This window comes from Pongo pygmaeus, chromosome 16 (genome assembly GCF_028885625.2).
Source record: "Pongo pygmaeus isolate AG05252 chromosome 16, NHGRI_mPonPyg2-v2.0_pri, whole genome shotgun sequence".
Taxonomy (NCBI): domain Eukaryota; kingdom Metazoa; phylum Chordata; class Mammalia; order Primates; family Hominidae; genus Pongo; species Pongo pygmaeus.
This window is the reverse complement of record NC_072389.2, coordinates 74,277,039-74,300,060: the sequence shown is the minus strand read 5'-3', so window position 1 is coordinate 74,300,060 and position 23,022 is coordinate 74,277,039. Positions and strand designations below refer to the sequence as shown.

The window sequence follows — 23,022 nt, the reverse complement described above, 5'->3', positions numbered from 1 at the left end:
AATGACAATAGAATAGCAGAGACCAGGCGCGGTGGCTGACGCCTGTAATCCTAGCACTTTGGGAGGCCGAGGCAGGCGGATCACTTGAGGTCAGGAGTTCGAGACCAGCCTAGGCAACATGGCGAGACTCCATCTCTACTAAAAATATAAAAATTAGCCAGGCATGTTGACGGACGCCTGTAATTCCAGCTACACAGGAGGCTGGGGCACGAGAATCGCTTGAACCCGGGAGGCGGAGGTTGCAGTGAGCCGAGATGGCACCGCTGCATTCCAGCCTGGGCAATAGAGTGAGACTCAGTCAAAAAAAAAAAATCTGGCGAGATGAGCTTGGTTTCTGTTTAGTTGTGCTGCTGGCTTTGTCTTCTCCCTAGGTCTAGACTCTTAGGCTCATCTCTAAAGAATATTGTATTTTAAAAATAAAGTCTTAGTAAAACAAGTTCCCCTAGAACAGGGCAGTAAGTTGTATTGGCTAATAGCTGTTTCATCTTCCCCTTCCTGTCACAGGAGTGCTGCATGTGGGGTTTTGGGGGGTGGGGATGGGGGGGATTGTGGGGTTTTTTTTTTGTTTTTTGTTTTTTAAATAATCTCACTGACCATCTGCATATTTCCAGCTTTCAGTAAAGGAGAGCTTCTACATGCAAAAAAAACCCCAGAACTTTAGCAAACAGACTGATGAGGGAACTCTTTGGTGACATTTTAAAAGAATGTTTCCCTTGACAAAAAAGAAGTCTGTCACCAAGTTCTTTTAAACTTCAGGAACCGGGTTTAACAAGCAGAGATTCAACTTGCATATACTTTCAGGAGCAGAGGAAAGCAAGGGCCCTGTGTTGAGGGTGAAAGTCATACACCTTGCTGAATCTCAAGCTGGTTGGGAATGATGTCCTCAGGGGGTCTTGAATTTATCTTCCCCAATCCTTCCAGGTGGTCCAAGTTTGCAAGCTAGGGAAGGGGCTGGGTCGGGTGACATTGGACTTGCCCACAGAATCTGAATTTGCTGAAACTGGGGTCTTCCCTTGAAGCCAAAACTAGATTGAGGACAGATGCAAGAAAGGATGGCCTACTTTGCACGTCAGGGAGTCTGCTCGGGAACTTGTTCTCCTCAGAGAACGTGCAGACTGGAAAGCTGCCTGCCTTACAGGGACTTCAGATCAGAGTTCTTAACCTGGGTCCTGGAATCCATAACCCCCTGAAACTGCTTGCAAATATTATAAATGATATGGACATTTTCTGGAGGAGTTCAAAGCTTTCTGCAGATTTCCCAATGGGTCCTTGATCTGAAATAAATTAAGAACCTCTGCTTTACATTCCTCCTGAGATGTCAAGTCTTGGTGGGGGCTCTGAGAGGCTGGGGGTGACCCCGGCCTTTTTGTGCTCTGTATGGCTTCCTCAGCATGTCCCAAGGCGGGGCATTTCTAATGTTCTGGTGTCTGTCCTTTCTCCTAGGAGGATGAAGAAGGTTATAACGATGGAGAGGTAGATGACGAGGAAGATGAAGAAGAGCTTGGTGGTATGGCAGCCTTTTTACTCTCAGCTGGTAGCAGCCTGGCTCTTTCACTTTGGCCTCAGATTGCTTAGACTCTGAGGCCCCAGGCAGTGGGCAGGACACTCCGGTCAGAGGCCTCAGGTTCCCCTTCCAGCTGTGCAGATGTCTTGCCTCGGTTTCCAAGGATGGCACAGCTTGCTAGTCATGGGTCCCCTGACTTCTCATTCGGTGGGTTTAGTTAAAGAGGTGGGATTAATAACTAATCTAAATGCCACTTTCTTACTTTTCCAGAAGAAGAAAGGGGTCAGAAGCGAAAACGAGAACCTGAAGATGAGGGAGAAGATGATGACTAAGTGGAATAACCTATTTTGAAAAATTCCTATTGTGATTTGACTGTTTTTACCCATATCCCCTCCCCCTCCTCCAATCCTGCCCCCTGAAACTTATTTTTTTCTGATTGTAACGTTGCTGTGGGAACGAGAGGGGAAAAGTGTACTGGGGGTTGTGGGGGGAGGGAGGGCGGGTGGGGGTGGAATAAAATACTATTTTTACTGCCACTCTTTATTTTTTCCCCCTACTTTTTCTTTGTGTCCGGTTTTTGTCCCTGGAAATGCAATAGCTAAGTACACACTAAGTGAGCATTTGTTCCTGACTCTCAAAGAGGATGGTTTGGAGTTCTCTTACGTTTCCTGGTATTTCCCAAGTCTCTTGGGTTGGGTGGAAGGCTGTGGCTGGTCTCAGTTTGGTTACTTAATGCCCAGGAGGGGCTGAGCACCAGCCATATCTTTTGCTTTGGTTCACATGATACCTGCTTTTCTCGGGCCTGCTAGAGGCATCCAACGCCCTGGTTTGTAAATAGCAACCTAAAGGCGTATTTTGGCACTGGTCTGGGGACATTCCCCATCTCTCATCCCTTTTCCCCCTTCACAGATGGTGGTGGGCTTCGCTCTACAGAGAGGACTCTGATGTTACTCTTGAGAGCTTATGAGCCAGAGAGCTGAAAACGGCAGGCTTGTTGTGTTAAGTTACAAGGAAAATGGATTTGGTAATTAAAATTAGAAGAAACACACCTTCAAACTTCAACTTCTTTAAAAGAAAAAAAAAACTGTCCTATCTTGTTCTGTAAAATATTAGAACGCTTTGTTTTACAAAAAATGATGAGAGAATTCTTCCACATGTACTTCTGTGCTTAGAACATTTTTACAGACCTAAGCGCTGGAGACGTTGCTGCATGTCGGCTGGGTTTTTTTTTCATACACCCGAGCACGGAAAAACTAACGCAAAATTGTATTTTCTTACCTAGTGGAAATCTGAAATGACTGCAAATTCCTAGTGAATGTACAGGTTTGCTTTCGTGTCCCTCTTCTGGTTGCTTTAGAAGTGACGTGTAATTTCTGAACCCATGTTTCATCTGTATAAAAGAACATCTGCACCAGTTTTTCTCCTGCCCCTCAGAAGAGCCAAACTTTGAGTTTTATGTCTGTTTGTCATTGATAAATTTCAATAAATCTTTTTATACAATTTTTTTGGGGATGGCTTCTTTGAGTCCAACAGGCCATTGATCTTTTCAAGATGCATTCCAGATGAACTGCTAGGTGAGGGGGAATCTTCATTTTTGTTACCTGATAGAATAGCTTTTCTTATGAGATATATATAATGTGATACTATGTTTGGATATTTTTGGTCTTAAAGCAAGACTCAGTGGTGTATCTTCATTAAAAGCTTCCTTTAAAAAAGTTACAGAGTTACTAAAAAAACAAGTACCCAAACAATCAAGTTGGGCCAACCTTGGAACCTTGTTTTGAATATCTTTCATTGTTTTGTTTGTCGTATTGTAAAAAGAATGTATGGTTGAAAACTCAGGAATGTTTATAAAACAAATTATTTCACAAACCCAGAGGTTTACATATGGTGTTTTATTTTGTTACTTTACATAACAGTATTATAATCATTTCCCTGTATCTTTAATTTTCAAAAGCATGTATCTTAAATGGCTACATAGTAGTCCATCAACTATATTCTGATTTACTTAATTCTAACCAAATGGTTAGATGTTTTCGTTATGTCCAGCTTACCCCTGTAGTGGATATTGTTATATTACTACTTATTCATACTTTTTGTGGATTTCTTAGTACAAACTCTTAGAAGTAGTAGAGTCATCGGACCAAAAGCTAAAAACATTTATGAGGCTCATGTACAAGGTTCCATGTTTTCCAGAAGAGTTCAGCCAATTTACTGTGGTTGTTTATACATGTACACATATACTCATTCTTATGTATTCATTCTTCACAGCCTTGAACCCACAACAAGCCCTAGTTCCTTACAATGTCTTATAGTTGTTGTGTGATTCCAGCAGTGTAGTGTTTCCAAAAGAGCCTGTGACCCACCTCACCCTCTAGGTGGTACCCTGGCACCTACTGCCCTTTGGAGCAAGCTGCCTGTGGTTCCAAGCATGGGATGGAGAAGTGACCTCCTCTGGCCCAAGTGCTGTGCTAAGCACCTGGGCTGTGAGAATGAACTAGGCAGGCATGTTCTTGTGCCTCAGAGTGAAAGAACATGGGAGTGGGGTGAAACTGAGAGATGCTGTGGTCTGGCCTCAGATTTTCCGGCCCTGACTTCCCTCCATGGGGTCTTTAAGGATCAGGTGACTAACAGATACAGCAATAAATACTATAGGCCAGGCACGGTGGCTCATGCCTATAATCCCAGCACTTTGGGAGGCCAAGGCGGATGCATTGCTTGAGCCCAGGAGATCACTTGAGACCAGCATAGGCAACATAGTGAGATCCCGTCTCTACAAAAAATACAGAAATTAGCCAGGTGTGGTGGTGCACACCTGTAGTCCCAGCTACTCGGGAGGCTGAGCCAGGAAAATCACTTGAGCAAAGGAAGTCGAGGCTGCAGTGGGTCATGATCACCCCACTGCACTCCAGCCTGGATGACAGGCTGAGGACTTGTCTCACAAAGAAAGAACTACAAAATGGAAGGAAAAATGGAAGGTGGTGAATGGGTTGATGTTAATGGGCCTCAGGGAGGAGAACCCTTTCTGTATTAATCATGCCAAGCATTCACGTCCACCCTTGAGGAAGATCATATGTCCATTTAACAGATAAGGAAAACAGGTCAAGTAACTTGGAAGAAGTGGAATCAGCATGAAACCCAGGCCCATCTGGGGCTATTTTCATTTCATGGAACTTAGTGGCACAGAAAACTCAGACAAAGGAGAGGAGAGAGGGGCAGGGCTGGCTTTTCCTGAGCTCTTGCTATGTGCTAGGCCCTTTCCTTCAAATGCAGCGTCTCATTAATCTTACCGAATCATCACAGCCACCTTCTGTAGATGCTATTACCCTTGCTACACAAGTGGCTTAGAGGGTAATGCCCAAGGACATACAGCCAGGAAGAAGAGCACCATCAGGAATTAACCAGGTGTGCGATTCCAGAGGCAGCCCTCTTGCCCGTACCATAAGTGCCTCCCACATGCTGACTCCTGCTCCCCAGATCAGACCACTTGTGTGAGGGAGGCGTGTTGGAGTAGTTCCTCACCCTGACCATCACGCCTTCAGCGAGGGAAGTTTCACCACTCAGTGTGCTAGTCAATGCCACAGGACAGAACCTTGAGAGGGAAGAACTTTTTCTAAGTCACCCCGCGCAACCCTCTTATTTGACCAAAGAGGAAATCAAAGCCGAGAGAAGGCAAGTGACGTGCCCAAGGTGGCCCTGCAAGGGAGTGACAGCCAAGCCTAGAACCCAGGACTCCCATCCCTGGGCTTCTGCACCATCTCACACACAGCTGTACTGTTTGGGTGAGGGGAGGCCAGCTGCAGCGAGAAGACACACAGTGCAGTGTGTCTTCCAGGAAGAAAACAGCCGAGCCTTGAGTGAACAGGATATAGTGAGTGCCATGGCCATGTATGTGTTTTATGTGGCTTTGGAATGCATCATAGGTTCTTGATATTCACAGTGGATTTGGCTCCCTGACATTGTCCTGTCTGACATTGATCACCACTGGAGGGCCGCATATTTCCTGGTGTAGACCAGTGCCTGGAGAGGACAGTAATGACAATGCTTCTTGATTATGAGCTACTCTGTGTCATGTGCTTTCCATCCATTGCCTCCTCTAACCTTCATAGATTTCACAGAGGAAACCGAGGCTCAGAAGTGAGACAACTAGCCCAGCTAGTAAGTGAAGGGCCTCAAAACTACATCCTTCTGACTCCAGAGACCTTGTTCTTAGCCACTGTGTTCAAAGTACCAGGCAAATGAGGGAAGGGGGGTTGAGCAATTCAGTTTGTCTCATTTGCTGACTTGCAAAGGCTGTTTTTATCCTGGTTTAGAAACTCATTGTTCGTGGTTGGAAGGATTCCCACAGTGGGTCTCTAATAAGCAGCTTTGGACAACAGCAGCTCTAAGTCCCTGGTCCAGCCCTTGGACAGGCCCCTGGGACAGGCTGGCCCAAGGGTGAGCAGGCCAAGGAGGGGGCTGGAGATGGTTGCACAGATGAGGGTAGGTCAAAGGCTGGGTCATCTGACTGAGGCCCTGAAGCCTGGCCGTGGTCGCACTAGCAGAGGAGAGATTGCCAGAAGCTCCGGAGTCACTGAGGCATCTGGAGGCTGCTGGCTGACTGTGAACTGGGGAGCTGACGCAAGGAACGTCCGTGGGGCTGCCTGCCAACCATCCGTTTTTCTTGGCCTAGCAACAACTCCAAGGGACCATTGGAAGGACTCACATGGATATGGACCATTCTCCATTCCTGAAGTTCAGATGGGCTGGCCCCCATCCCTCTGGGTCTTAGGTAAGCAAGTTATTTTGTCCTGGCCAGTCAGCCTAGTCCAAATCTTAACCACAGTGACTGGTACAAGGACGGACCTGAAACCCAAATTGGTCAAATGAGGCTTGCTCCCTGGAATCTAGAAAACAAGAATCTTCCCGTGGGAGGTGCTGGGCTAGAGGATGGAGGCCTGGAGTTGAGGAGACATAGCCCTTGGATAGAGCCATGACAGAGAACCAGCAAACCTCCAGGTGATCCCCTCTCATCCTGGGAGTCCCAATGAGTGCAATGAAGTGAGGACTTCAACAGATACTTAGAACTTACTGTTTGCCAGGGACTATACATTATTTTTCTTGTGTTTCATCTTAACCCTATCTGGTAATCATCTCATTATCCACATTTCAAAGATTGAACCCATCTAAGTGCTCAATATTGGCTGCTTAGTGCCAGACACAACAGTAAATGCTTTATAAAAATCAACCTAGTGTTTCCCAAATTTCCCTGATAGTCCCTGGGGCCTGTCAGACTGCCAGGCCTCACCCCTGGGAATTCTAGTTCAGTTGCCCTGGACTAGGGCCCAGGAATTTGTGATTTTAACAATGCCCAGAGGATTCTCATCATGAGGGAAGTTTGGGAAATGCTGCATTAAACTCAATAGCCACAGCTAATATGGCCATACTCATTTAAAATTGAGAAAAGTGAGGCTCAAAGAGGTTAATTGACCCGCCCAACATCACACAGGTGGCAAGTGGAATTCAAATCTGGGTCCACATGTCTTTTACACCTCTTGTAGAAAGGGGATGATAATAGCTACCTGTGTATCTCACAGGCTGTGAAATGATGGAAAGATGGTATGTCAGTCTGTTCTTACCTCACTCTAAAGAAATGCCCGGCCAGGTATGGAGGCTCACAGCTGTAATCCCAATACTTTGGGAGGCTGAGGCAGGCAGATCTCTTGAGCCCAGGAGTTAGAGACCAGCCTAGGCAACATGGTGAGACCCTGTCTCTACAAAGAATACAAAAGTTAGCTAGGTGTGGTGATGTGCACCTGTAGTCCTGGCTACTCGGGAGGCTGAGGTGGGAGGATCACTTGAGCCTAGGAGGTCATGACTGCAGTGAGCTATGATTGCACCACTGCACTCCAGCCTGGGCGACACAGCAAGCAAGACTCCATCTCAAAAAAAGAAAAGAAAAGAAGTACCTGAGGCTGGGTTATTTATAAAGAGTTTTAATTGGCTCATGGTTCTGTAGGCTGTACAGGAAGTGTGATCCTGGTATCTGCTTGGCTTCTGGTGAGTCCTCAGGGAACTTTTACTCATGGTGGAGGCAAAACAGGAACAGGCCCATCACACGGCAGGTAAGGGAGCAAGAGAGAGAAGGGGGAGGTGCTGTGCTCTTCTAAACAATCAGATCTCTGAGTGAACTCAGAGCAAGAACTCACTCATTACCATGGGGATTGCACCAAGCCACTCATGAGGGATCTGCCCCACCCAAACACCTCCCATCAGGCCCCACCTCTAACAATGGGGATTACATTTCAACATGAGATTTGGAGGGGACACATATCCAAACCATACCAGATGGGAAAGAGCAGTGGAAAGTGAAAAGTTCCATTTTTTTTTTTTTAAGTATGGTAAAGAAGCCCAGGCAACCCAAATATTTTTTGTAACAAGGAGAAAACAAAATTTTCAATGGCCCTTGGTAGTTAAGACAAGCTTCTTGGAAGTTTTCCTCCCTTCCCTTTAAAAACTTACATTAGCAAAATCCACTCTGTTGTTTTTTGTTTGTTTGTTTATAAATGTAAGGGGTACAAGTGCAGTTTTGTTACAGGGATATATCACATAGTGGTGAAGTCTGGGCCTTTAGTGTAACCATCACCTGAATAATATACATTGTATCCATTAAATAATTTCTTTGTATCAAGCACCACAGTCGTGATACATTCCATGGACTGTCTTGGCTATAAAAAGCAATGGATTTGCCCTCTGGGAGTATCCTCAATCTTGCTGATGGCCTTCTGCAGGTGTTACACATTTTGGTGAGGCGCTCAGGAGTCAGGAGACCTGGATTCTCATCCTAGCTCTGAAACTAACTAGCTGGGTAGTCGCCAAGTCACCTCTGTGTCCTATAAAAACAGTGATGCGGACTAAATGACTCTGACAGTCTTAGTCTATAGTTTGTTGTATTATTTCCCTCATTGCCCTGGGGCCTATAGTTACATCTATTTTGAACACAAAATAAAGCATTCCCCTGCCAAAAGTCTGCAGTGGCAGTAGGAAGGGTCAATGTGGGAGAAATAGTAGCCTCTCTGGTGAGGCAGGAGTGTTTTGATAGAGAATTTGCAAAATGACTTTCTGAGGTCTCAAAGTGTAGACCGATAGCCTGATCTATACACACCTACAATTGCCTGGGTAATCCAACTGGTTCAATAAGGAAGTATAGATAAAACTAATCTGTATTGAGTGCCCTTCATGTGCCCAGAGCTTGACACATGTGATCTCATTTAATTCTCACAGCAGAACTCTACTTGAAGTAGCTATTATGATTTCCACTTTCCAGATGAATAAACTGATGTTCAGAGACATTATGTTAAGTTGCTCAAGGTCACACAGCCAGGAAGGCACCAACTGGTATTAGAACCCTTAGCTTCCTGGTCTAAAGTATGGAGCTGTTTCCTCAATTTTTAGGTCTTGTGCAGCCTACAACGAACTGCAGCAAGATTCATCTCACCCAAATCTTGGCTTGATTAATTTCACACCTTTTCTCAAGAATCCAGCTCTCAGGCCCAGCACGCTCCTCCCACTCATCTCTGCAGTTCTCCAGACTTGCAAGCCTGTGACAAAACCAGTCTCTCCATAGTCCCTGGGAACAGATGTCTTGCAACAAAAATGCTTTGAACCTCAGGAACAAGGATAATGGATCTCAACTTCTGGAGAGAGGGACACTAGATGTTGTGAAAGATCAACAGCAGCTCCTTTCAATGCCTGAAAAATAGGAAGAGGCAGCACAGTTGGTGGTACCATCCTAGGCTAGAGCTAGGAAGCTTGCGTGACCTTGGACTAACCACCTCTCTCTACTCTCCACCTCCCAGAGTGTCAGCAGATACAGGGCATCCATGCATGCTGATAGGAATGATCCAGTAGAGAGGGAGGCATCGACGATAGAGGAGAGAGGGGGAGAATCTTGGAGAAAATCAGAGGCATGGGTTCTAGTACATAAATAGAAGTTCGGCCTTTGGAAAAGGACAGGACGCTTCATCCTTCATAACAGGAGAGCAGGAGAAAGGCTGTAGATCCAGGTAGGTGGGCAGATTCAGTGGAGGGAAAATGGGAGAGTTCGGGTTGGCTTTTGAAGGAAATGTGAGGCAAGGTCATCAGTGGGAGATGGGGGCACAGAGGGGCAGAATGGGAGTGGGAAGTTTGAGGAGAGACAGGAGGCATGAGAGTTGTTTTGGGGGTGGGAAAACAACTACACCAGGAGGCATGGGAGGGCTAAATGCCCACTTATTTGAGACCAGTGAGCATGACTTTAAAGGGAGGCCCATCACCATGGCTCAGCAGCTTGAGTGCAGGCACCAAGGAGGCAGACAGTTGTGTTAACTAGCCAGATGATTCTGATGAGTAAAGCACAGGTCATGGAGGATAGGGCATTTAGAAGGCTGTAAGGATGGACCATGAGTTCTAAGCTGGCTAGGGAGGGAAGTGTCAGCATTGATAGTGAGAAGGTGGGGAAGGTCAACAGATAGAGATGTGCTAGGGCTGAAGGATTACTGGGGTGTGAGCATTGAAGTGGGTGAGCTGAAGAGAGTGGAGAGTAGCACAGTGTTAGTGAGAAGGTCAAGGATGTGACCCTGGGAGCAGGTGTCTCATAGGATACAGGAGCCGATCTTCACTGGGGATGAGGAGGTTGCAGAACTGAGAAGCTGAGGTATTGGAAGGTTAATCCTTGAGATTGTTGACATTGCTGAGAATGATAATGGGAATAATAATAGAAAAAAAAAATGAATCAAAGCTAGTCCTCACTCATGCAGAGTCCAAATGCAGCAACGAAGAGGCACTCATGCCTCTTTGAAGGAGCAGGGAGGAGCCATAGATGCAGTAATGTGGAACAAAGAACAATGCCCCAGTTCCAGGCTCTGGGGCCCAGGAAGGAGGGGCAGCCGTCCTTCTGGCTTCCTCATGAGAAGTCTGCAGGGAGAGTGGAGTTATCAGGCAGGGAGCAAAAGAGGAGGTTCATCAACTGCTTATCAATGGACCACACATGGTCCCAGCAGGTTGAGGACGTGAAAAGGGTAGAAAATAGCCCAGCAGGTTGAGGACATGAAAAGGGTAGAAAATAGCCCTTGTTTTTCCTGCTATAACGTTCATGTATTTTCTTCATTAATTTTTAGAGACAGGGTCTTGCTCTGTTGCCCAGGCTGTAGTGCAGTGGAGTGATCTTAGCTCACTGCAGCCTCTACCATCTGGGCAAAAATGATTCTCCCACCTCAGCCTCTCGAGTAACTGCCTGGCTGATTTTTTTAATTTTTTTTTTTTTTTTTTTTTTTTTTTTTTGTAGAAACAGGGTCTTACTAGGTTACTCAGGCTGAGCTCAAGCAATACTCCCACCACAGCTTCCCAAAGTGCTGGTAAAATGCTGGGATTACAGGCATGAGCCACTGTGTCCAGCCACAGAGCACTTGCAGTGCAGCTAGAGACTAAGGAATGGAGCTTTTTTTTTTTTTTTTTTTTTTTTTGGGATGGAGTCTCACTCCGTCGGCCAGGGTGGAATGCAATGGTGCGATCTTGGCTCACTGCAACCTCTGTCTCCTGGGTTCAAGTGATTCTCCTGCCTTAGCCTCCCAAGTAGCTGGGATTACAGGTGCATGCCACCATGCCCAGCTAATTTTTGTATTTTTAGTAGAGAAGGGGTTTCACCACATTGGCCAGGCTGGTCTCAAACTCCTGACCTCAAGTGATCCATCCGCCTTGGTCTCCTAAAGTGCTGGGATTACCGGTGTGAGCCACTGCACCTGGCCTAGTAATGAAGCTTTTAATTATATTTAATTAATTTATGTGGAAAGAGACACAGGTGGTTATCATATTGGACAACACAGCTCTAGGTTTTGCTCTTCAGGGTCCTGAGCATATATATGGAAGGAAGTATTTTTAAGCTGCTGGTGCAGCAGGGCTAGGGCAGGCTACAGAGCCAGATTTTTCTGTTCCAGTGCTTATGGATGTCCACAGAGATGCTGGCTGTCTTGGGTTCTGCTTGTCTTCTCTGAGTCTTTGGAGATTGCTGGCCTCTCCTTTTGAGGGCTGCCCAACTTCCTGCAGCCCCACACCCTCACTTCTCTGTTCTAACCGGGAACAGATGGCAGTCACTGCCTGTTGCCTCCAATCCACCCACCCTCTCAGACCAGTTCTGGCAAGAAGTTCACTGACTGAGCATCCATTTTCCAGATACATAAGTCAGGTGTCCCCTGTCACCTCTAGCCAGTGTTCCAAACTTCATTGTTAGAATTCAGATGGCAGGGGGAAATCAGGAACACCACTGTACCATCCAAGCCCCATCCAGACCATACAACAGGTGTTTTGGACAACTGCAACAAAGGGGTTCCTCTGACACGTAAATATGATGGCAGCTCCAGGGCTGCAGGCATTCAGTTCACTCTGCTGTTCTCTGCATGACCCAGGCAAAAATGAGCTGCCTAAGCTGGTTGGTCACCAACACTAGGAAGCCCCCTGATTGGTCAGGTTCTGGCTTGGACACCAACCCCTGTTTCAATCATCTGGTGAGGGGGCTCCTGCTTTAATTTATAGGCCCTCTCAACTGTGCTGAAAGAACTGCCTGGGCCCACTTTTCCAGAAGAGGCTGTGGGCGTGCTCACCACTTGGAGCTCCACGGATTGTCTAAGGCAGCAGAGTGCCTGAGTCTGGCTGCCCACACTTCAGCACTCTAGATCCCCCTGTGGGCCTCAGTCACAGAACCTGTCTTTGCTGACTTCCTTGAACCCTATTCATATTCTACAGGTGCCTACCTGACTTGACTTACCTGACTTGACTTGCTGGCTTCCTTGAACCCTATTCATATTCTACAGGTGCTTACCTGACTTGACTTGACCTCCATCGTTTTGGTTCCTGGCACAGTCCTTATTACTCCTTATCAGCTCGAAGCTGTTGCCATTCAATTCCTTAGCAGGCAAAGCGGGGCAGAAATATGGAGTTTTTGCAGTGAGGGGTCTTAAACAAGAGGATAAACCCATGGTTCTGTTGACATTATGGAGTCAAACTTCTCGACAGATTGGTTTTTAGGAAATGGACCACACTCCAGAAAATAGTAAATGAGAGCAGATATATAAAGATATATAGACAGAGTTTTGTTTTTTGTTTTTTTTTTTTTTTTTTGAGACAGAATCTCACTCTGTCACCAGGCTGGAGTGCAGTGGCACGATCTCAGCTCACTGCAACTTCCCCCTCCTAGGTTCAAGCGATTCTCCTGCCTCAGTCTCCCAAGTAGCTGAGATTACAGGCACTTGCCACCACGCCCGGCTATTTTTTTTTTTTTTTTTTTTTTTGTATTTTTAGTAGAGACGGGGTTTCACCACATTGGCCAGGCTGGTCTCAAACTCCTACCCTCAGGTGATTCACCCACCTCAGCCTCCCAAAGTGCTAGATTACAGGCATGCGCCACTTCTCACCTGGCCAAGAGCAGATATTAACCACCGTGCCAACCACTGGAGTTGGTATTGGGTGGGGCTACAAAGTTTAAGGAGGCTTGTTTTCTGCTCTGTTTCAAGACAGCAGACTGAAGCACGATTTGGACTTGAGGTGTCCCTTGAGATTTTATAGTGACAGACAAAATTTTGCCAAATTTGATCAGCAGCCACCAAAAATGAGAATTCTTAAAACTGTCTCAGAATGGAAAGAGGCTTCTGACACTTTAAAATGCAGTTTCTAGCTTTCTAGGAGGAAAAAGGTACAGGAGGGGATGTTATAATATTTATTGAAAAGAAGCGAAAACAATTACTGTGCATACAAATGGAGATAGTATGTAAAGTTTATTGTCATATGAAAAGTTAACATGCTCTAGATTCAATAAGAAAAAAAAATTTTTTAATGAGCAAAATATTTGAACAGACCACAAAAGAAGAGCTCCTACAAGCATGGGAATGGGGACTAATTGGAAAGAGGCACAAAGGAACTGCCTGGGGGGATGGAATTATTCTATCTCTTTACTGGAGTGTGGATTACGCATGTGTATACATTTGTCAAAATTCATAAGCACGTGAAAAAGTGCCCAACATCATGAATCATCAGGGAAATGCAAATAAAACCCACAATGAGTTATCACTCACCCACTAAAGCAGTGAAAATTAAGGAGACTGACAACACCAAAAGTTGGTGAGGATGTGGAGCAATCAGAGCGCTATGTATTAGCTGGTGGGCATGGAAAATGGTACAACCTCTTAGGGAAACATTCTGGCAATTTTTAATTTTATAATTATATACATACCTTCCAACCCAGCAATTTTTTTTTCTTTTTCTTTTTTGTTTTGTTTTGTTTTGTTTTGTTTTTGTTTTTGTTTTTGAGACAGGCCTCATTGGGTCACCCAGGCTGGAGTGCAGTGGCATGATCTCAGCTCACTGCAATCTTTGCATGCCCCCCCCCAATTCCCTCCTGACCCCTGGGGGCTCAAGCGATCCTCTCACCTCAGCCTCCCAAGCAGCTGGGACCACCATAGGTGTGCACTACCACAACCAGCTATTATTTCTTTGTATTTTTAGTAGAGACAGGGTCTCGCTATGTTGCCTAGGCTAGTCTTAAACACCTGGACTCAAGTGATCCACCTACCTTGAGCTCCCAAAGTGCTGGGATTACAGGTGTGAGCCGCTGCGCCCAGCCAGACCCAGCCGTTCTATGCCATGATATTTACCCAACAAAAGTAAAATACATTCACAAAAAGACTTATACAAGAAAGTTTATAGCAACTTTTTTTTGTAATAGCCCCAAACCGGAAACAACTCGAATGTCCAAAAACAGATGAATGAAAAAAAAATGGGGCGTATCCATACAACAGAATAGTACCCGGCCGGGCGCAGTGGCTCACGCCTGTAATCCCAGCACTTTGGGAAGCTGAGGCGGGTGGATCACGAGGTCAGGAGATCGAGACCATCCTGGCTAGCACGGTGAAACCCCGTCTCTACTAAAATTACAAAAAATTAGCCGGGCGCGGTGGCGGGCGCCTGTAGTCCCAGCTACTTGGGAGGCTGAGGCAGGAGAATGGCGTGAAACCGGGAGGCGGAGCTTGCAGTGAGCGGAGATCGCGCCACTGCACTCCAGCCTGGGCGACAGAGCGAGACTCCGTCTCAAAAAAAAAAAAAAAAAAAAAAAAAGAATAGTACCCAAAGATAAAAATCAGTGAATTACTGATAAGCACCACCCAGAAGAATCTCAGAAACATTTTGCTGAGCAAAACCAAGCCAGACACAAAAGTGTACATCCCATATCCATTTATATAAAATTTAATAACAAGCCTCTGCCAGCATGGAAATGGGGACTGATTGAAAAGAGGCATGAGGGAACTGCCTGAAGATGGAATTATTCTCTTAATTTGAGTGTGGATTACACGTGTGTATGCATTTGTCAAAATTTGGCTAGGTGCAGTGGCTTATGCCTGTAATCCCAGCACTTTGGGAGGCCAAGGTGGGTGGATCACCTGAGGTCAGGAGTTGGAGACCAGCCTGGCCAACATGGTGAAACCTCGTCTCTATTAAAAATACAAAAAGTAGCCGGGCATGGTGGCACGTGCCTGTAGTCCCAGCTACTCGGGAGGCAGAGGCAGGAGAATTGCTTGAACCCAGGAGGCAGAGGCTGCTGTGAGCTGAGATCGCGCCACTGCACTCCAGCCTGGGCGACAGAGTGAGACTCCATCTCAAAAAAAAAAAAAAAAAAAATCAACATGTTGTTGTGCTAACCCCTATCGACTCCAGTGATGATGGCACCAGGCTCTAGAGGCCAAAGAAGAGACCCAGAGCCACCAAATGTGACACGGAGTTTTACTGGGGGCTTACATGTAGGGGAGAGAGTGTAGTGGTGGTGGCCAGGCAGAAGAAATGCAACTGCTTGCAAAGGGCATGCAGTTGATACAGCATTTCCACTTAGCACCCTAACAACCTCCACCTGGCAACCTTCATTCAGCCCAGAACTCAGAGACTCAATCTCCCATATGGGCTGTCTTCCACAGGGTGGGACTGGGGCTCAGATGTTCCTCATAGACAAGGAACAAATCTCCAGGTTGGCCACTCCCAGATTCCCTAGTTCAGAACACACATTCAGGTGTGTCTGCCATACAGGGTCATTTTCAGGGTACCCCTAAGTTATTGCTATCAGGTGCATTTACCATACACATATAAGATTTGTGCATTTCACTGTGTGTACACTACAAAAATAAAAAAAACATAAATAGAGAACTTTCATTAATGATATGCATGTTGAGGCATTTAGAGATGAAGTGCACTGATTTCTGCACTTTGATGTGCATAAAAAATAAGATTAATTGATGTATATATGGTAAAGTAAATACAGCAAAATGTTAATTATAGAATCTAGGTAGTAAATATATTTTCAGGCTTTCAGTATATATGAAAAATTTCATGGTGAAATAATGGTGTGAAGATAATATGCAAAACGAAGATATAGAATTAAGATTATGAACAATTTTTAAAAATCACTGAAAACATAAATTTCGTATCTTTATATTTACTTAAAACACATTAACATAATACTTGTATTACGAGAGAAAAGAAAAAGCTAATTATAGAAATTCTGAGGCCAGGCGCAGTGGCTCACGCCTGTAATCCCAGCATTTTGTGAGGCCGAGGTGGGCGGATCACTTGAGGTCAGGAGTTTGAGACCAGCCTGGCCAACATGGTGAAACCCTGTCCCTTCTAAAAATACAAAAATAAGCCGGGCGTGGTCGCGCAGGCATGTATGTCCCAGCTACTAGGGAGGCTGAGACACAAGAATCACTTGAGCTGGGGAGGTGAGGGTTGCAGTGAGCTGAGATCGCACCACTGCATTGCATCCTGGGTGACAGAGTGAGATTCTATCTCAAAAAAAAGGAAAAAGAAAAAGAAAATTTAAAATATGCAGAGTAGAAATAACATTTTAAAAATCTGTACTCTCACAACCCCTGGAAAATCACTTACAACATATTAGTATGTTTCTTTTTTTTACTTAACGTATCTTGAAAATTTTCCACTTTCATTAAATGTTCTTCAAAAAAATGATTCTTAGATGGTAATATATTCCATTGCATGTATGTACTATATATAAATTGTTTAATCACTCCCTGTTAGGTGTTGGCTTGTTTCCAAGTTTTTCTATTCCAGACAAAGCTAGGGAGAACATTACTCTGCATACATCTTTGACCACATTTTGATTTTTCTTTAGGTTAGATTCCTTAAATTTGGCTTACTGGGTCAGAGGTTAGGAACATTTTTAATGTTTAATACTAACAAATTGTTTTCCAGAAAGGTTATACCAAGTTACATACCCTATGTAGTATACGAGAGTGTTTGTTTCCTGCAACTTTGATATCTTTGGGTATTTTTTTAAATTTAGTTTTAAGTTTTTTGCCAATCTATAGGGGGAAAATTGTATTGTGTTATCATTGTAATTTGTATTTCTTTGAATACTATTAAATTTAAACATTTCTTTTTTCCAAATTCTTACTAGTGTTTTGTATTTCTTCTCTAAATTATCTGTTTACATCCTTTATCTATCATATGGGGGAGGCTGTTACTACTTTTATATTGATTTGTTGAAGCTTTTTGTAAAATAAGTGTATTAATCTCATGCCTTATGTGTTTGCTACAGCTATTTCTCAGCTTATGGCTTACCTTTTCCATGAAACTTTTGATTTTGAAATAGTTATAAATTCACATGTAGTTGTGAGAAATAATACAGAGAGATTCTGCATACCCTTTACCCAGTTTCCCCCAGTGGTAAGATCTTGCAAAATGGTAAGATCAGCCTGGGTGAGGTGGCTCATACCTGTAATCCCAGCACTTTGGGAGGCTGAGGTGGGCGGATCACCTGAGGTCAGGAGTTCAAGACCAGCCTGGCCAATATGGTGAAACTCTGTTTCTACTAAAAATACAAAAAATTAGCCAGGCATGGTGGTGGGTGCCTGTAATCCCAGCTACTTGGGAGGCTGAGGCCGGAGAATCGCTTGAACCCGGGAGGCAGAGGCTGCAGTGAGCCGAGATCGCGCCACTGCACTCCAACCTGGGTGACAAGGGTGAAACTCTGTTTCAAAAAAAAAAGATTATAGTACAATATCACAACCAGAATATTGACATTGATAGAGTCAAGATATAGAACATTCCATCACCACAGTGATTCCCCATATTGTCTTTTTCATAGCCACACCTACTTCCTTCCAGCCCCTAATCCTTCCTGAATTCCTGGCAACCACTAATCTGTTCTCCACTTGCATCATTTTGTCATTTCAGGAATTTTATATAAATGAAATCAATATTATGTAAACTTTTGGGATTATCTGTTTTCACTCAGCAGAATTCTCTGGAGGTTCATCCCAGCCGCTGTGTGGATCAGTAGCTTGTTTCTTTTTATTTCTGAGTAGTAGTCCATGATTTGGATGTACTATAGTTTAACCACTCACCCATTGAAGGACATTTGGGTTGTTTCCAGTTTGGGGGTATTACGAATAAAGCTGCTATAAACATTCATGTACAAGTTTCCATGTAAACATGTTTTCATTTCTGTGGGATAAATACACAGGAGTACAGTTGCTGGACTATATGGTAGTTGCATGTTTAGTTTTCAAAAGAGCTGCCAAACTCTTTTCCAGAGTGCCAATGCCATTTTACATTTCCACCAGAATACATGAGTCATCCAGTTTCTCTACATCCTTGCCAGTATAGGATGTTGTCACTATTTTAATTGTTAAATTAATTAATTAGTTAATTAAAGAGATAAGGTCTTGCTTTGTCACCTAGGCTGAGGTGCAGTGAAACAATCATAGCTCACTTGAGCCTCAAACTCCTGGGCTCAAGTGATCCTCCCACCTCAGCCTCCCAAGTAGCTAGAACTACAGGCACATGCTACCATGCCTGGCAAAAAACTTTTTTTCTTTTTCTAGAGACAGGGTCTCACTATGTTGCCCAGACTGGTCTTGAACTCCTAGCCTCAAGCAATTCTCCTGCCTCAGCCTCCCAAAGTATTGGGATTACAGGCATGGGCCACTGTGCTCAGACACTATTTTTATTTTAGAACTTCTTTTTCTTTTTCTTTTCTTTTCTTTTCTTTTCTTTCTTTTTTTTTTTTTTTTTTGAGATGGAGTCTCACTCTGTTGCCCAGGCTAGAGTGCAGTGGCACGATTTTGGCTCATCTCTGCCTCCCAGGTTCAAGCAATTCTCCTGCCTCAGCCTCCTGAGTAGCTGGGATTACAGGCGCTCACCACCACACCCAGCTAATTTATTTTAGAACTTCTGATAGATGTGTGTAATAGCTCATGGTAGATTTAATTTGCATTTCCCTAATGATTAATTTTGAACACCTTTTCGTGTACATATTTACTATCAGTATATCATCTTTAATGAAATATATCTTTATGTCATTGGTCCATTTTCTTTCTTCCTTTTGTTTTTCGAGACAGTCTTGCTCTGTCACCCAGGCTGGAGTACCATGGCACAATCTTGGCTCACTGCAACCTTTGCTTCCCAGGCTCAAGCAATCCTCCCACCTCAGCTTCGCCAGTAGCTGGGACTACAGTCTCACGACACCACACCCTACTCCTTTTTGGATTTTTTGTAGAGATAGGGTTTCATCATGTTGCCCAGGCCAGTCTTGAACTCCTGAGCTCAAATGATCCACCCAACTCGGCCTCCCAAAGTGCTGGGATTACAGACATGAGTCACCATGCTTGGTCCCATTTGTTGATTTTCTAATTGGATTCTTTTTCTTTTAACTGTTGAGTTTTAAGAGTTCTTTATGTATACTAGATTGTCCTTTATTGAATTTGGGGTTTGCAAATATTTTCTCCCAGTCTGCAGCCTGTCTTTTCATCCTCTTGACATGGTCTTTTGCAGAGCAAAAAGTTTTTAATTTTGATGAAATCTAGTTTTTCAATTTTTCCTTTTATGAACGATTATTTTGGTGCCAAGTCTAACAACTCTTTGCTTAGCTGTACATCCAGAAGATTTTATCCTATGTTTTCATTTCCAAAGGTTTTATAGTTTTACATTTTATATTTAAGTTCACAATCCATTTTGAATTAATTTTTGTATAAAGTGTGAGGTTTCAGTTGAGGTTCTTTTTTTTTTTTTTTTTTTTTTTAGCTATAGATGTCCAGTTTCTCCAGCACCATATTTTGAAAAGCCTCTTTTTTCTCCATTGATTTGCTTTTGCGTCTTTGTCAAAAATCAAGTGAGCACATATGTGTGAGTCTATTCTGGGTTTTCAACTCTATTCTATTGATCTGTATGTCTGTCACTGCACCAACAGCAGACACTCTTGATTACTGTAGCTATATAATGTCTTGAAATAGGATAGACTGATTGTTCTTACTTTATTCTTATTTTTCATAACTGTTTTTAGTTATTGTAGTTCCTCTGCCTTTCCATGTAAATGTCAGAGGAATCTTGTCTATGTCTGCAAAAAATCTTCCTGGGATTTTAGCAGAAATTGCATTAAGCTTATATATCAACTTAGATACATCCTAGTGATGTTGTCTCCTAATCCATTAACACAGTACATCTGTGTTAATGGATTATTTATTTATTTATATCTTTGATTTCTTTGATTAGTGCTTTATGGCTTTCAGCACACCCATTCTGTACATGTTTTATTAGATTTATACCTAAGTATTTCATTTTTTGAGTGATTATGGTATTTTATTTTTAATCTTGATGTCCACACGTTTATTACCAGTATATAAAATTACAATTGACTATTCTATCTTGATCTGGTATCACACGAGTTTGCTAAACTCACTTATTCTAAAAGTTTTGGTAGACTCCTTGGAGTTTTCCATATACACAATCATATCATCTGCAATTAGGGGCTGTTTTATTTCTTTCTCCTAATCTTTATGTCTTTAATTTCCTTTCCTTGCCTTAACACTCCGTCTGGAATTTCCTGTACTATCTTGAATAAGAGTGGTGAAAGCAAACATCCTTGCTTTGTTCCTAAAATTTGGGGGCAAGCATTCAGTCTTTCTTCAGTGAGTATAATGTTAGCTGTAGGTTTTTTTGCACTCCTATTTTCCTATTTTTCTAAGAGTCTTTATCAGGAATGGGTATTGAATTGATTTTTAAGTGTTGAACTGGTCTTGCATCCTGGAAATAAATCCGACTTTTTTACGATGTATGATTCTTTTTATTTTATTTTTTATTTTTATTTTTTTTCTTAGGCTTTTTTTTTTTTTTTTTTTTTTTTTTTTAGACAGAGTCTTGTTCTGTCACCCATGCTAGAATGCTGTGGCATGATCTCTACTCACTGCAACCTCCACTTCCCAAGTTCAAGCGATTCTCCTGCCTCAGCCTCCCAAGTAGCTGGGATTACAGGCATCCGCCACCATGCCTGGCCAATTTTTGTATTTTTAGTAGAGATGAGGTTTCAGCATATTGACCAGGCTGGTCTCGAACTCCTGACCTTAGGTGATCTGCCCGCCTCGGGCTCCCAAAGTGCTGGGATTACAGGCTTGAGTCACTGTGCCCGGCCTGATTCTTTTTATATAGTGCTGAATTTATTTGCTAATATTTTGTTAAGGATTTTTGCATCTATATTCATAGTGAATATTGGTTTGTCATTCTCTTTGTTGTATTATTTTTAATCTGATTTTGGTATCAGGGTAATACTAGATTCATAAAATAAATTGGGAACTATTCTCATTTTTGTTTTATGAAAGACTTTGTTTAGAATTGGTGTTAGTTCTTTAAATATTTGGTACAATTCTCCAGTAAAACCATCTGGGCCTGAAGATTTCTTTCTTGGGAGTTAAGTTATGAATCCAATTTCCTTAATAGATAAAGGTCTAATCAAGTTATTTCATATTAAGTGAGTTGTGGCAATTTGTGTTTTTTGAGAAATTGATCTTTTTCATCTAAGTTGTCAAATTTATGTGTGTAGAGTTGTTCATAGTATTCCTTTATTTTGCTTTTGATCTCTGCAGGGTCTGTGGCAATATCCCCAATTCCATTCCTGATATTGGTAATATATAATTAATGTCTTCTCTCATTTTTTTCTGTACATCTTGCTAGAGTTTTGTCAACTTTATCGATCTTTCAAAGAACCAATTCTTTGTTTCATCAATTTACGTATATTTTCTGTTTTTAATGTCATTTATTTCTCCTCTTGTCTTTATTATTTCCTTCCTTCTTGCTTTAAGTGTATTTTGCTCTCTTTCTGGGTTCTTGAGGTGAGAGCTTGGACTGTTGGTTTGGGACTTTCCCTCTTTTCTTTAATATTTATTTATTTTCTTTTTTTTAGAGATGTAGGGGCGGGGAGGGGGGTCTCACCATGTTGCCCAGGCTGGTCTCGAACTCCTGGGCTCAGGCAATCCTCCTGCCTTGGCCTCAAAAGTGCTGAGATCACAGGTGTGAGGCACCATAGCTGGCCTTTTTTTTTTTTTTTTTTTGGAATATTTATGTATTTTTCTTTCTTACAGAGATGGGATCTCACCCTCTTTTCTGGTGTATGTATTTAGTGCTAAAATTTTCCTCTCAGCACTACTTGGTCTTCCACAAATTTTCTTTCTTTTTCTTTCCTTCCTTCCTTCGTTCCCTCCCTCCCTCCTTTCTTTCTTTCCTTTTCTTTCTCCCTCTTTCTTTTCTTTTCTTTTCTCTTTCTCTTTCTTTTTCTTTTCTTCCTTCCTTCCCTCCCTCCTTTCTTTCCTTTTCTTTCTCCCTCTTTTTCTTTTCTTTTCCTCTCTCTTTCTCTTTTTTTCTTTCTTTCTCTCTTCTTCCTTTCTTTCCTCCCTCCCTCTTTCTTTCTTTCTTTCCTTTTCTCTCTCTTTTTATTTTCTTTTCCTTTCTCTTTCTTTCGTTCTCTCTCTCTCTCTCCTTCCTTCTTTCCTTCCTTCCTTTCTTGCTTTCTTTCGCTTTCTTTCCTTCTCTTTCTTTCTTTCTTTCTTTCTTTCTTTTTCTTTCTTTCTTTCTTACTTTCTTTCAGACAGGGTCTCACTTTGTCACCCAGGCTGGAGTGCAGTGGTGTGATCTCGGCTCACTGCAGCCTCACTTCCTGGGCTCAAGCAATCCTCCCACCTTAGCATCCCAGGTAGCTGGGACTACAGTCACATGCCACCACGCCTGGCTAATTTTTGTATTTTTAGTCAAGACGGGGTTTCATCGTGTTGCCCAGGCTGGTCTTGAACTCCTGGACTCAAGCAATATGCCTGCCTCGACCTCCCAAAGTGCTGGGATTACAGGTGTGAGCCACCACGCTGGGCCACAATTTTTCCTATGCTTTATTTTCATTTTCATTCGGCTCTATGTATTTTTTTTAATTTCTCTTGAGACTTTTTTTTACTCAGGGATTGACAATGTGTTGTTTTGTTTATAATTGTTTGAAATTTTTACTCTCTCTTTTTTTAATCAATATCTAGTTGGATTCCATTGTGTTCAAAGAATAAACTTTTTATGGTTTTTATTCTTAAATTTGTTGTCATCTTTCTGTCAGCCTCATCTGGCAGATTTATATATTAGGTACTATAATGGGATTTAAGCCTTGAAATCATGGCATTTGTGATCAGGATTAATGAAAA

At 43.0% G+C, this 23,022-nt stretch overlaps 1 protein-coding gene across 1 annotated transcript in view; it reads left to right on the top strand.

Moving 5' to 3' along the window:
• Positions 1-3,004, top strand: part of ANP32A (acidic nuclear phosphoprotein 32 family member A) — a 41,795-nt gene extending 38,791 nt beyond the window's left edge. Inside the window, exons 6-7 of the mRNA XM_054450904.2 lie at positions 1,444-1,507; positions 1,775-3,004. Coding sequence (XP_054306879.1) covers positions 1,444-1,507; positions 1,775-1,836 — 126 coding nt within the window. The 3' untranslated portion in view covers positions 1,837-3,004. The remainder of the gene's footprint in view (positions 1-1,443; positions 1,508-1,774) is intronic.
• The last annotated feature ends 20,018 nt before the right edge of the window (positions 3,005-23,022 follow it).